At 47.5% G+C, this 15822-nt stretch overlaps 1 protein-coding gene across 2 annotated transcripts in view; it reads left to right on the forward strand.

The window, feature by feature from the left end:
- The window catches only part of RNF213 (ring finger protein 213), a 2973532-nt gene that overhangs the window by 657444 nt on the left and 2300266 nt on the right, over positions 1-15822 (forward strand). For both annotated transcript variants that reach the window (XM_078654076.1, XM_078654077.1), the window contains exon 11: positions 1062-1117. In XM_078654076.1, the coding sequence (XP_078510202.1) occupies positions 1062-1117 (56 nt within the window). The remainder of the gene's footprint in view (positions 1-1061; positions 1118-15822) is intronic.

Consider the following 15822-nt stretch of genomic DNA (forward strand, 5'->3'; position numbering starts at 1 on the left):
GCATGCTGTAATGCTGTTTCTGATGTATTCTCTGTCTAACCACAGTTTTCTCCCACCTCCCCATTTTTTTAAAATCTAAAAGGGTCTCAAAATAGTACTCAGCACACTGTTACTAACAGTTGTTCATGCTCTGTGTCTGAGGGCATAAAAAGGGAGCAGGCGAGAAACTGATTTTGGCATGCAGGGGTGTCACTTATATGCAGCTCCACTCTTTCACTTCCATGGCATGTTAAAGTCAATGCAGAGCATTAAGATGCCACCTCTCCGTGCACAGGAGCAATGCTTCATAAATTTCCAGATCCAGTCAGGTGCCTGGGGGATAATCTACTTTGAGGAATCTGAAGTTAGAGTATCCACTTTAGCCTCATAAGTGGTATGAATGATCAAGGGCATATATTTCACGATATACAACGTACCTTTCTTGCAAGGAAGTAATAGGAATGTAGGACAAAGGTCAAGACTGCAAACCAATAATGATGAAGACAAATCCCCTTTAATGCCATTACATTTTATAAAGTTGTTCAAATGTAATGTGTATGTGCTTGTTGGAGTTAAAAAATAAAATAAAGACTGTCCCCTACTTTAGCTAAAAATACGCTTGTAATATTTATACCCAACCAAATCCAGAATATGGAAAACGCACATCTAAATATCAACTGCTTTGCTAGTGCACAGCTAAGACGTTTTAGCAGACTTGATTAGGCTCACCCATCTGTTCATTGACCATTCCTGGCTTGTTAATATTAATACTGTTCTAGCTAAACTGACTGATGATCGCTATGACGCATCACATTTACTGGGGATAAGTAACTATTCAACAAATAAACTATGAAAGGTACTAATCCTGCAGACCTACAGTAACCGGTAATAAACTTTTCTCACTTCTGGGTCTTCAATGGGAATCGACTGAATGTTTTTAGATGTCTATAATATGAACAGCTAGGTCTTTCTTCAAAAGTACATGATCAAGTATATCTGAAATTGAAAGTTGGTTATTCTACTTCAATAAATGCAGATTTAAGTTATTATATCTTGAATTGTGTTTTTTTTTACATTTACAGATGGTGCAGCAACTTCTTGAAAAACTGTTGAGCATCATGGAAACTCCCAACAACAGGTACTCAAAGGCAGCATTATCCAGCCTTCTTTCACTCAAGGTATCGTTTTAGCAGTGGTCACTAACGAGTTGGTCTGGAGTTACTGGTATGTTGCCAGTACCCTGAAAGTAGCTCCCTGGAATGCTGCTTGTCACAGTTTGTAATTCAGAGGGTGTTGCCATTCTGGAGATGTGGTTCTACATATCTCCTAGAAGTGGTCACCCACCAAATCAGCAGCAGGACCACAGGTGTCCATGCAAACCACACATGGTGACAGTCTGCGGTACCTGTAATATCACCAGGTCTCCATTCTCTTAGTTTCTCAAATGCACATCAAGTTTGGTCAACTTTGCAAATCCCATATCTTTCGATAATACAGTACTTGGGAAAATTGGGCCAGCAAAGAAGTGCCAGCTTTAACCACAGTGGAGTTACTAGAGTGCTGGACTTACAAAGGCTGAGTGAAATTATGGGTTTTTACTATACATTAGTAGCCATGTAGCCAAGGAGAGCAGAGGCTGGATTGAGAGTGGATACAGGTAATGGGATTGTTTGTTTGAGACGGTGGGAGTTGTTTTTGCATACAGTTTGTGCATACATGTATATGCATTTGTTTAAATCGTGTCTCCAACCAGTGAATTGTGAGCTACCATTAGTTGGCAGAGAGCTTCAGAGTAGCTCCCAGCCTTGAGTTCATTTTTAACTAAGAACTGCAATAAATAAGTGTTGTTTTCCTTTCAAAATTGAGGAAAGGCTATATTTATATTATCTTCAGATAGCAGAGCCTGATAATGAACAGTGCGTCACTCAGATTTATGCCCCATGCGGGTCACAGATGTTCAGAACTAAAGTACTGAGGTATTTAACTCTTAAATAAAAGTTGTTTTCAACTCAATATTGGAGCATGAGGTCGAAATGATATTTCAGAATGCCTTTAAATGAGATCAAATTAAAATGAAGAGTTAACTTACTATTTAAGTAACTCTTCATTTATTTTTCTCCCAATCCAAAGTGTCACATTTGCAAACAGCAGGCATCTTGCTCCCAGTGGCTGGAAGACACGATGACATATTCATAACTGAAAAATTGTAATTTTCTATTAAATTAGAGAAATTTAAAGTGAAGAAAAATGTTTCTATGAAACATTGTCTTAATGTTTTTCTCTGCTTTATATTAAGCCAATTCAGTCCTAATGTTTTATGAACATTTAAACAAATGATTGTAGTTTCCTGTTTATAAATATGGCACCATGTCTGCAGGTGACTGGGAGTAATATGCCTACTATTTGTAAAGACACTTTGACAAAGGAGAAAATGAAAAAGATACGTTTTTTGCAATGCACATAAAAATAAAGTTAACTCTTCAGTTGAATTTTCTCCTATTTCAAAGTGTTGCATTTACACACAGCAAGCATCTTGTTCCTAGTGACTGGTAGACTCACTGCCATATTTATAACTGAAAAATACAGACCTTTTTTTAAATAGAAATTTTAAATGTGCAGAAAAAAGTTCCTTAATATGGACTTTTTTGTTGAGTATTTTTCTGCCTTTTAAAATTCTTCCATTAAAATAAATGGTTGTTCGCTTGTGCTGAACATGTAACGGTGCCCCCTATGGTGAAAGGTATGTCCTTTGCCAGAAGTACATTAGACACAGGCTCCCAGTCACCCATACATTCCATTCATAAACACATGTTCATACATCTCCACCGACCGTTCGCTCACTGATGCACATGGCATCCCTATCATAGGACCCCTAGTCACAGTATTTGTTGAAACCATAGTATCAGGAGCCTTAGACATCCGGTTTGAAGTCAGTGAAGCTGGGTAAGGGGATGTCTGGTAACAAAGCGCGAGTTACTTGACCTTCAGTAGCTGACAACGATTTTAACTGATCAGAAGTGGCTCTCATTTAAAAAAAGATTAGAGACCCCTGGTTTAAATGTTTCTCTGAGCATATGTGTGCTATTGTGTATGTGTTTCCCTCATTTAAAGACATTTTTTCACCCTGTGATCTCAACAATGGATATGAAAAGCAAGGTTTGAAGCTTACTGTTTGGAAGCCAAACAAGCCTGGGGTGATACTCTAACGAGTCACATCTGGCTACTGATAAGTAACTCCGGGTCAAACAGGCACTTATTTTTAATGCACTGTATAGAAGTGTTGAAAGCACAGGAAATTTGGTCAAACTGTTTACCAACAGCTGTTGCAGCAAATTTACTACCTAAACAAGCTAAGCTAATATCGCCAAAACGTGATGCACTAACAGTGAAAAATCAGAGTCACTGCAGTTGGGCTTCAAAACTTTACGACTATGGGGGGGTTGCCACACAACCACTCGTCCCCTCTAAAGCCAATCATGAAGCGCCAATTAACGAGATTACGTTTTGAATTAATTCTATTAATGGCATATAAGTATGGTCAGAGCTACAAGGAAGAAATAGACACAGTGCAGACTCTCTGAAAAAGAGGAGGAAACACCAATTCATGCGCTGTGCATCTGTAAGAAATTAAGTGCTTTTAGAATCTTTTGGCTCTGCCCTATCTGGCTCATTTTGAATGTACAGACATGCCAAGAGGAACTAGGAGAGGACATGAAAGGCGACTCTGCACATTTGGCGGCCCGTTTTATGAAATTTATGACAGTGGCAATAACTCTGAGGAATTTTGAAAACAGCTTAGAATCTTAAAAATCTTGACCATGAGTCCTGCTGCCTTTTTTAACCGTGATCTGCGATTTAAAATTGTTGATTTTAGGAGTAATAGGATTATAAATTGATATATGTTTTTATAAAATAACATCTCTATCAAAAAAGGGGGAGAGGTTAGAACAGAGGGGCTCGTTCGTCTCTGGTAGCGCTGAATCAACAAACCATAGGAACAAGCTCAAAATTCAGCTTTGATAAACCAGAGTGTCATGGTCATCAAAGAAGTCTCCCTTGCACGGAACCCGTTCGGTTTTTTAAAAGAACCCTCACCCACCAACCTAGTTGATGGCATGCTTCATCATTTAATCATTTGATTTATAAAATGACGAACAGGTGTTTTTTTCCTGTCCTTTTAGGTAACCAATTGCAATGATTTTAAGTAATTGTGCAATAAAAATGTATCTATCTCACCCTGGAAGCCATGGTGTCGGGGAATACGTGTATCTGGTACCCCCAATATAAGTTGTGCATCTCTCGTACAATTTTGAGTATTTCTGACATAACACTGGCATAATAATGTCAAATCTTGACAACATCGGCATTCATGAACTAATAATGACATAAGACATCTATCCTTGCCATATTGCCAGTAATTGTGGCCATCTTTGGAATAGTACTTTCTGATAGAGACTTCTAGTTGCAGATTCCTCACCTATTGAATAATTCCCAGGCGTCAGGCTGGATCCAAACACTTTTCTGCACTACCTCTGTGTGCGAGGTGGCACCTCGTGGCCCTTTACTGACGCCACTCCAATTCGTAAATGACATGCGGGGCTAGATAGGCACCACTCCTGTGTGCTGACATCAGATCCTTTCTTTCCAAGCCAGCAGATGTGTATCAGGAGCTTACCTCCTTGGGATATTTACCTAGTTTTTCCAAATTTTCTCAAGTGTGAAAGGGATTTCACTCCCTAAAACAACCGGTTTCAAGCCCTGTAGGGACTGTCCGAAATAGATATCTGTGGCAGATTCCCATCAGGTGTTCCTGTGATGCCTGGGGTCAAGCTAAGACTCCAAGGCCTGCGAAGACCACATGTTGAATCCGAAGGCCATCAATAACTATGAGGTTGCCAAGCATACAAAGACTCCACATTAGACTGTTTCAAGTTGTGCTTCGCGTCTTAGGTTCACTCTCGGTCCCATCCCAGAAGTTGACGGAGCCTCTACCGAGGTCAGTCTTTCTTGCGATTCAAGTACTCTGGTAAGTGTAAGAGACACATGAAGGTGAAGTGTGATTCTGCTCCCTCTCGCCACTTCCATTCGACGACTCAGGTGCGTGGCCCGGGGCATGTCGACACCGACTTTGCAGCCTAAAGAAGCGGCTCTGATTGTCCTCTCTGACACCAAATTGACGCTGGACCAGAGTCTTGTCCAAATCCATCCAAGTTGCAGTTTCTCCCACTTGAATTACCACAGGCTTGGCAGCACTCACTCCATTCCCTTTTTGTACTCATGCAGATAAGGACTGTGACCTGGGTTATGAGTTTGTTCAATTATTACATTTGATACGAGGACTTGAAGGCTAGTGGCCTTGATACCTACCGGGAGATTACTATTTTCTCCTCCTCCTGGACCAGTCACAGAGGAATCTGTTACCTATGCCATGGTGAACTCTAGGGCGGCTGAAGTTCCTGACCTCCAATTCACTACCTTGGAGTTTAAAACCAATGTTTTGACAGAAGTCCTCCAGCTGGGGCAAACATTTTCTGAGCCCCTTCTCGAGGCACTAACAGATACATTGTTGGGTGCCTTGGCCAAACCTTGCTCTGGCCCTCAGTCAGTAGACAGATTGCCAGGTGCCATCGTCCTGGACTCACTGTGCCACTGTAATCAAGCTATCCTGGCTGAATAGGGGTGAGACCCCCGAAACCGGTCCTAGGATGTTTGTTTCTGGTCCAGGGAGGACCTGGCTTGGCAGTTCGGGCTGGACTGTTCCCATGAGGCTTAGGGCCAAGACTGATTTGCATAGGGCCAGGTCTAACCTGGGGTGGCATAGTGAGCAAAGGAATGATGGGTTTAAGCCAGCTCTCTTGACTGGGGGTGAATGTTTTGATTGGTTCTGCATTCCGTCCTTCAATTGTGTGTCTTTTGCTTTCTCGCCCTAAGTGCGCCAGGTATGCCCAGATGTGGGTACCAGGCTCACTCTGCCACTGGATTCAAGCTATCCTGGCTGAAGAGGGGTGAAACCCCGAAACCGGTCTAGGATGCTTGTTTCTTATCCAGGGAGGACCTGGCTTGGCAGTTCGGGCTGGACTGTTCCCATGAGCAAAAGAATGATGAATTTAACCCAGATCTCTTGACTGGGGGTGAATGTTTTGATTGGTTCTGCATTCCGTCCATCAATTGTCTATCTTTTGATCTCAGTCCCCTGAGGACGGAGAAAGACGGGAAAGGTATCTTTGGAAAGGGGAGACTCTCCCCTTTCCAATGGTACCCCTCCCCAGTGGATCCCTGCTTGGGGATCGCCCCAGGAGGGTGATCCCCAAGCAGGGATCCACCCACTAGACACCAGGGAGGGGGCAGTAGCCACCAATCTGCCACCCCCGGGGGGCAGAAAGCCCACTAAACCCCATGGATTTTTTGTTTTAGGATGGGGGCTGCCCGAAACGGGCACGCCAATGCTCCCACCCCCCACCACCATTACAGCCTTTCTGCCCCTCCCCCCAGGCAGGTGGGAGCACTAGCCCCCAATCTGCCCCCACCTCCCGTTAGGGGGGGTACGAAAGCCCACTAAACGCCAGGAATTTTTTCTTGCACAATTTGTTTTAGGGTGGGGGCTGCCCGAAACCAATGCCCCCACCCCTTGCCACCATTACAGCCTTTCTGCTCCGGGGGGGGGGGGGAGGGAGGGAGAGAAAAAGCCCACTAGAAACCAGGATTTTTTTTTGTTTTATTCATGTAGGGGCTGCACAAAATGTTATGTTATGTTATGTTAATTTCGATTTATATAGCGCCAAATCACCAACAGGTCTCTTAGCGCTTGCTTTGGGAACCCGTCCTGGCTTTCCCTGCGAGATTACCCCTACTGGGCATCCCCAAGGTGAAGACCAGGCATCCCGCCGCGGGGTGGCTGTAGTGGAGATTAAGCAAGCTATTGCCCAGAGCTGCAGAGTGTGAACCCATGATTCGAGTAGGCACCGAGGCGAGAATTATTGAGTCCGTGGACATTTGGGCTCAAGACCCTGCCGCGTCGGGAATTGAACCCTGGTCCCGGGTCTGACCTCTGCATCAGGGTCTGCCTCCTCTAACCAGTGAGCCACACAAAATGGGCATGACCCCCGGGAGTACAGATGGGGGAAGTGGCCCTTGATCTGCCCCCCTAGGGGAGCAGAAAGCCCATTGGGCGCCAGCGATTACGCAGGCTTTTTTTATGCTGCCCAAAATTGTCATACCAATGCCCCCACCCCCACAAAAAATAGCCACAGTCTTTCTGCCACCCCTTGGGGGCATATTTGGGCAAACCCCAATCCCCCAATAGGCTCCAACTTTTTTTTAGCAATGTTCCTACCTGTGGATTTGGGACCTAGCGCAGCTGGCACGTAGGGAAACCAAGCAAACCTTTTTATTTTTTAAAACTAGATATCAAGGGAAATCCAGGATGGGGTGACTTGTCTGGCTCTCACCAGGTTCTGCTACCCAAAATCCCTTGCAAACCTCAAACTTAGTAAAAATAAAACACTTTTTCCTCACAATTCTGTTGTGGGAAAGTTCTGAATCTGAGTGGATCCACAAATTTCCTTCTACACAGCATTCCCCCAGGTCTCCCGATAAAAATGGTACCTCGCTCGCGTGGGTGGGTCAAGTACCCGCGACGGGCAAGGGCCCTAAACCTAGTGAGGCGACATCAAAATTACTTCAAACCAACCTGGTTTTCAAGGGGAGTCCCATGAGTGTTTGACCCCGGGCTCCGCGGCCATCTAGGGAAACCTACTAAACCCACACATTTCTGAAAACTATACACCCGGGGGATTCCAGGGAGGTATGGCTTACGTAGATCCCCCAGCTTTTTCTTACCCAGAATCCCCTGCAAACCTCAAATTTAGCTGAAAAAAATCACGTTTTCCACACATTTTTGTGTGGGAAAGTTGTGTCATCACCGGGCTGACACAAATTTCCTACCACCCAGCGTTCCCCCAGGTGTCCTGATAAAAATGGAAAGCCATGCCTCCCTGAAATCCGCCGGATGTCTAGTTTTCAGAAATGAGTGGGTTTAATAGATTTCCCTAGATGGCCACCGAGCATGGGGCCAAAAACCCAGGTGACGGGGGGCGTGGCTAGCAGCCGAAGAGCATGGCCACAGCCTAGAGAGGCTCCGAGCTCCCGATATAGGGCCCAGTCAATCCGTTCATTTATCCGCGACCTAAACAGCCCAAAGACTTACGGGAACACGGCGAAAGGTGGGCGGCTACGTCCGCTGCCGATTTTGGTGGGACTGCAGTCCTCCCAGAGGCTGTGACGGAGTGCGAGGACCTGGGGCCTAGCAGTGAGCGGCAGCCGGGACCCACAGAGGGTGCCCGGCATCGGAAGCCTGCGAGCCGGATTGGGGAGGAGTGAAAGTGCCGGTGGTCGTAGCGCCCTCCCTAACTATCCCCGTAGTGGCAGTGAGTGGTGGTGTCACATAACAAGCCCAGAAGCCCAGCGCGGAGCCCAGTAAAGTCCTCCTGGTGGGGGTTGAAGGCGATTAGTCTGGCGGTCGGGCGAGGACTGAGGAGGACACCCCTGCTGCCATTTTGAGATCGAGCGCATTATAGATCGCTTGCTTTCAACTAATGTACTGCGACTGACTCCAAGGTGGTAGGATGCGCGCCGAGGATCGGACCGGGAGGGAGCGGTTGTACCGGAGGATGGAGTCTCTCCCGCTACCCCCCCCCCCCCCACCCCCACCCCCCCTCCTCCCCCCTTCGCTCCAGACGCAGCGGTGGGTGGCAGTCTATCACGGCGCGGCCTGGCAGGGCAGGATAGGATCCGGTGATATTTTTGCAGTGGGATCGGAGCATGATCCGCAGTTGGTCAGGGTGAAAGCCTGGTGGACCCCCCGGCCCCATTTTGAGACTGTATGTAGCCGCCCGCAGGCTTGGACTAGACGCGTGCTTTAGCAGGGGCGCCCAAGGAAGGTTGGACATTGCAGATAAGAAGCCTCTCACACGCTCACGCAGCATGAAATAATAGTACAGAGTGATATCACTGCTGTGCTGCCATCTTGCTCCCCCAGGGGCTTTGCTCTATTCTGAAGTGACATTCATCGCACCTAATCAGCCCAGGGACACAAACTGCTTTTAAAAACCCAGACCTCACGACCGGACACCTACCTGCCCACCTGCAGAGATGCAACTTTGCTGACCAATCGGCTTAATAAGACATTTACAATCCCCCCCCCCCCCCATGGACTAGGGCATACTTATATTTACTGGCTTGTTGCAATACAGTGAACTGTCCTACGGACGTCTATTGTTGTGGCCCTGCTCCACGTGAAATCCTCCCCTCTACGGCTACCATGAGCGGCAGGAGCACAAATGGGACCAACCAGGTAAAGCTGGACAAATTTGCATTCACCAAGTCACAGGGTGAAACACAAGACAAGGAAGTCCCTTAATCAGCGGGGGCGGCAGGGGGGGCCACGCAGGAGGTTACCCTGCAGGACATTATGGCAACCTTAAATTTAGGTAGATTCCAGAATTGGGTCTCTCGCAATTGACCATTGCATTAATCCGAGCTGATTTTAACAAAATGTCCGCCCAAATTTCAGATGTCGAGACTACAACGGAAGCCGTCTCCTCAGGCACTTCCACCCTTAAGAAACAGGTGCAGCAGCTGGAGGTGGATAATACATTTCTAATGGGGCGCTCGAGGCGGATTAACATTCGCCTAATTGGCGTGCCGGAGGGCGCAGGGGGCCTGGCCCTTGACCTCTTTGTGGAGGAACTGGTGACGAGTCACCTCGAACCACGAGGGTTATCCAACTTCTTTTCTGTTGAATGGGCACATTAGGTCTCGGGTGGCAGGCCAAAGCCTTGGGCTCCACCGCGCCCTATCCTGGCATGTATATTTAATTTTAGGGACCGGGATGCAATCTTACAAGCAGCCCGGAAGGCCCCGCCGATCCGTATTGATAATGCCGCCATCACGATCTTCCCGGACTACACTGCGGCAGTCACGAAGCAGCGCAGGGCATTCCTCGATGTGAAGAAGGCCCTTCGGGAACGGGAGATAAAATACTCCATACTATTTCCAGCCAAGTTGAGAGTGGAGGCCGAGGGAAAAGTGTGGTTCTTCCCCACGCCTGAGGAGGCGCAAGACTGGCTGGAGGGATGGCATAAGGCACCGAGGCAGGGTTGCACTGGTCATCGTGAACCGCGGCGAAACGATCGTCAGGACGACGTGGAACAAGAATGAATGCCGGTCTCCGAACTCTGACATGCTGAGGATGGGGGGCCGACACTGCGGCCACGTGGGGGATCTGAGGCCTTGCTTCCTCTGGACTTGGCCCTCTTTGGTAACTCTGTATGGTAGGATATGAAGATGTATTGATACAGTCACTTTGAGATGCCACTCTAAGGTGCTTTTTGTTATGTTTTGTGAGGATGACCTGCCGAGTTGTTTAAAGACACTTAAAAATGTATTCATCTTAAGTTCTCTTTCTTGACATTTGAAAAGGGGCTTTGGGTCACTGAGTCTATCGGTGTGATGAGATTTATGGGAACAGGGGCAGTTTTTTCTATTCATCAAAATGCCTGCTTTATCCCAAGAGACTGACTTCACGACTGATGAAATACTGTCTGCCATCCACTCTCTGCAATCTGGAAAAGCTGTGAGACCCAATGGGATTCCCATTGAGCTTTATAAACGTACATCTGACTTAACAGCCCCGCATCTCCTGACAATGTTTACAAATAGCTTGGAGGCGGGGGAACTTCCACACGATCAACGAATGGCTACTATAGTTGCGGTGGCAAAACCGGCCAAACCCCCAGATGAGTGTTCATCATACCGTCCAATATCCTTGCTCAACGCCGAGGCTAAGATTCTGGCCAAAATGATTGCCATCCGACTAACCCCACATCTCGAAATTCTGATTCATCCGGACCAATCCGGGTTTATGCCCAAAAGGGACACCACACTTAACCTGCGGCGGGTGCACGCAGTAATAGCACGCATGCCGTGTCTTCAGGAGCCTGCAGTCATCCTTTATCTAGATGCTCGAATGGCATTTGACATGGTGGAGTGGCCCTATTTGTTCGCGGTCCTCCGGTATCTAGGCTTTGGTCCCAAATTTTGTGCATGGGTGAAATTGCTATACTCGCATCCCCTGGCACACGTGGTGCCCAATGGCCATATTTCTAGGGATTTTTCGTTGAGTCAAGGTACGCGCCAGGGCTGCCTGTTGTCTCCTTTGCTATTTGCGTTGGCACTGGAGCCATTGGCAGCCTGGATTCGATAGGACCCCATGATTAGGGGACTAAACTGGACTGCAACGTGGGAGGACCGCATCTCCCTGTACGCTATACTTGTCTTCCCCCAGACGGTCTATCATAGTACTCTTGAATATTTGCGAAATGTTTGGTCAGGCATCCGGATATAACATCAATTGGTCCAAATCGGTTCTCATTCGTTTTTAAAGGCCCACCCCCATTGCTCCCGGTGGATTGCCCCCTTAAGGTTACGGAAGACTCCTTCAAATATCTGGGTGTGTGGGAGATGCCCAGTCCGAGTGACTTCCTCCTTAAAAATGTAGGGCCCCCCCCTTGAGCGGTTTCGGAGTGACATGACCCTCTTGGGCAAGACAGCCCTTTATAAAATGATGACACTTCCCTGACTACTATATGTATTGGAAAATACTCCATTTCCTGTCCCCATAAAGTATTTTTTTTAAATAGATGCATTAATCTCGGGCTTGCTCTGGGGTAATAAGCCGGCGCACATTTCGCGTGGCAAGTTAATCAGGGGCTGGTACGACGGATGTATCGCCCTTCCCGACATTCCGTTATATTATTGGCAGCCCACTTAAAAATAATAAATCAATGGTTACTCACGCCCCAAACAGAACCAGCATTCCAAGCGAACGGGTATGAGCTGGGAGAGGCAGGAATTTTTTCAGCACTGTATGATAAAGGGGGCACCTCATCCCTCCTGGGCCCAACGGCACATACAGTGAGCATTTGGTGCGAGGCACAGACCCGTATTAAATGCAAGGGCACTATTACTCAAATGACTCCGCTTTGGTCTGCACGACAGCTGGGCAGACTCCGCAATAGCAAGTGTTTCAGGGCATGGGACCTGATAGGTATCTCCACGGTGGGTGACCTATGGAAGGGAGGTACTGTAATACCGTTTGACCAGCTTCAGATCCAGTATGACTTGGCGCCTACTGAGAAATTTAGGTATTTGCAGATTAGTCATGCCCTGGGGTCGATTCTTCCGCCAGGCACCGATGTTCCTGAAGCCACCCCATTGGAGGACACAGACTGGTTACTGAACACATGCTCAAAAAAGCGACTTAATTCACATATCGCAAACTAGTCAATAACTTACTGGACCCCACATTGAAACTAAAGGACAGTTGGTGTACTGATTTGGGGGAACTAGATGAGACGGACTGGCAAACAGCACTGTCTTCCCCGAGGGAGGTGGCCATACCCTCTGGACTCCGTCTGGTACAGCTGAAGATACTTCATCGTGTGTACTACACTAGGGTCACCTTACACACCTGAGGGAGGGCCGCGCACCGCCTTTGTCTAAGAGGTTGCGGGGAGGAGGGAACGTTCTTTCACACCATATGGCAATGCCCCCAGATAACAGCGTATTGGGCTAAAGTCATGAGAACAATGTCACAGGTGGAGGGGGAATCTCTGGTCCCGGAGCCAAAATTCTGCCTGCTGAACATATGGAAACCAAACTATCTTACCCACCCTGCTCAGGATTGGGTGACACTGGGTGTAATGTACGCCAAACTAAATATAGCCAAATATTGGGGATCCGGGGAGGTACCCGCACTTGCAGACTGGTGTAGGGATCTTGATGTGGCTATGATGGTGGAGAGAGTGGTGTACCTGCACCGGGGCTGCACCCGGAAATGGGATAAAATTTGGGATGCCTTGAATGAATTTAGAGGTTATTTGTGCGATCCACCAATGCTAGATGGGGAGAGTGATTCTAATTAGGAGGCGGGAGGGAGTGGGGGACTCTAGAGATGTACCAACGGTGATGGAATTATGTTTTTTGGCTATCTTGAAGAATATGCTGACACTGTTGTCTATAGTGCTCTGTAATACCCAAGGTATGTACCTTTTATCTGTCGTATGCCCTGCTAATGTTCTCAATAAAAACATTTTTTTTAAAAACCCAGGTGACCCCCCTTGCAAAAGAAGGTTGTTTTGAGATAGGCAATTTTGAGGTCCCCTCAATACGTTTTGGGCCCTTGCCTGACGCGGGTACTTGGTCCTCCCACATGAGTGAGGCACCAATTTTATCTGGAGACCCGGGGGAACGCTGGGTGGTTGGAACTTTGTGTCAGCGCGGTGATGCCACAACTTTCCCACACAAAAATGTGTGAAAAAAGTGATTTCTTTTCAGCTAAATTTGAGGATTGCTGGGAATTATGGGTAAGGAAACGTTGAGGGATCCGCGCAAGCCATACCTCCCTGGAATCCCCAGGGTGTCTAGTTTTCAGAAATGTGTGGGTTTGATAGGTTTCCCTAAATGGCCGTCGAGCACAGGGCCTAAAATCCAGGTGACTGGTGCGTGGCTTGGGTAGCCAGCATGACGGACGCAGCCTGATCGTGCTCCGTCCGCCCACGACAGAATCCAATGATTATCTTGCATAGATCCTGCCCAGAGAAGCTGTAAAATACCTTGACCGATGCCCTGATCATCTGGGGCCTCAGCGATAGATTCATCCTTGGAATTGCGGCATAGCTGTGGTGTTTCCAGCCGACAAAGACCCGGAGGGAGAGACGCGAGCTGGGCATTCCCCCTTCAGCCTGGCTGTGTTGCGGCCTGGGGACCTGCGTGTCGGAGAGGCGCTGAGTGGGATCGCCAGCTCCCATCATGTCCCCGTGTGAGGTACCGGCCCAGATTCTGAGCGGGGGTGCGGCGGTCCCTCTTTCCCCCACTAACTTGGGGCTCCGTCTGAAGATGTGCCGCCGGGTTGGAGGGGCGGACTGGCCGACCCGCGGTGCCCGCCGCGGCCCATGGCCTCATCAGTTGGTGTTGCGGGGTTTCGGCCGGTGCCTTCAGCGGTGTTGGGCCTGGTCGGGCCTGCCTTTGAAGAGCGGCCAACACACAGGGATCTGGCCGGCCTGAATGTCGTTGCAGCACTGTGGGATCAACGTGTGAGGCCCCAGGAGATCGCGGCGGGGCCTGAATCAAGTTGAGGCGCGCAGTGGCAGGCGGAGTGGATCCCCCTCTCCTGCCGGTGAGTGAGGCGCCTGGGTGTGGGGACCTGCTGGGTGGTCTGCCCCTGCTTTTCGAGGGGGTGCCGCAGGATATCCGAGGGCCCCTGCTTCAGTGGAGAGTGCGGCGGAGACCCCTCCCCACCTTGCGGGTCTTCATCTTGTAGCGCAGTTGGCATGGGGGAAGGCCTCCAGTCACTCGACCGGCACGGACTGAGAGGTATTGGTCCTTGTGGCTGGTAGAGTCGACCTGTTGAGGGGAGATTAGAGAGTGTGTGTCTCATTAGCAAGAATCAGGGACACTCATGGACCTAAGACCCAAAAGCACTTACTTACCACCAACTAGTCACAAAATTTTGGATACGTTTGAAATAGCTGTTCAACAGGACTTACATATAATCTTCAGAACTCCCAAAAAACTTCGTTCAAATTTAACAACATGCGAATATCAGGCTTTGCGGCAACTTTCTTCTAACACCGATCTTAAAATCTGTAAAGCGGATAAAGGCGGGGCACTTGTAGCCTTAGACACCAGCTATTACATGCAAAACTTAGACGACCGCCTCAACAACTCAGATCTGTACATGCGTTTGAATTCTGACCCTACCAATGATTTCAAAGAAACACTTGTTACCATCATTTATACTGCTGTTTCCACCAACACCATCACAGAAAGAGACAAAAAATACCTAATCAAAGATTATCCACAGGTACCATACATCTACTTAGTACCAAAAATTCACAAACATGCCACCAAACCTCCTTTCCGACCTATTGTCAGCACCTGTGATTCTATCCACGAACCCACTGGCAGATATATTGACAAACATTTACAAGCTAGTGTTAAAAATATGCCATCATTCATCCAAGATACCACTGATTTCTTAACCAAGCTCCATAACATCAACCTTCCATCAGATCAACCAGTTATTCTATGTACTATAGATGTCAATTCCTTATACACATCAATTCCCCACAACTTGGGATTAGAAGCTTTGGAATCCGCCTTGGTACAGACTGACAAACCCACAGAATTACAGATCTTTATTCTCGAACTGATGCAGTTTACTCTCCATCACAGTTACTTCAAGTCTCCTAAAAATGAATATTACCTTCAGCTATCTGGAGTCGCCATGGGCAATTGCGCGGCTCCAGCGTACGCAAATCTATTTATGCATTCATTTGAGAATCAATACATCTTGAACCACCCGGATTGGCAACCATTTCTATGTACCTATTACCGATACATTGATGACATTTTCATCGTTTGGAAAGGGAATGAAATTCAATTAACCAAGGCCATTGATTCTCTCAATCAAGTAGATGACCACATCCAATTTACACACAATTGCAATACCACAACCATACCCTTTCTGGATGTACAAATCACGCTATCTGGTAACCAATTCGTTACATCAATATATACGAAGGACACTGACCGCAACAACTATCTACATTACCGTAGTTTCCATCAACCAAGTTTAAAACGACATTTACCCTACTCACAACTCCTCCGTGCAAAAAGGATTGGATCTACCACTGATTTGTTCACCCAGGACAGTGCTTCTATCATCAGGAAATTTCACCAACGTGGTTATCCAAGAGATCTTACCCAAACTGCAGAAGAAAG

This window comes from Lissotriton helveticus, chromosome 7, assembly GCF_964261635.1.
Source record: "Lissotriton helveticus chromosome 7, aLisHel1.1, whole genome shotgun sequence".
Lineage (NCBI taxonomy): Eukaryota > Metazoa > Chordata > Amphibia > Caudata > Salamandridae > Lissotriton > Lissotriton helveticus.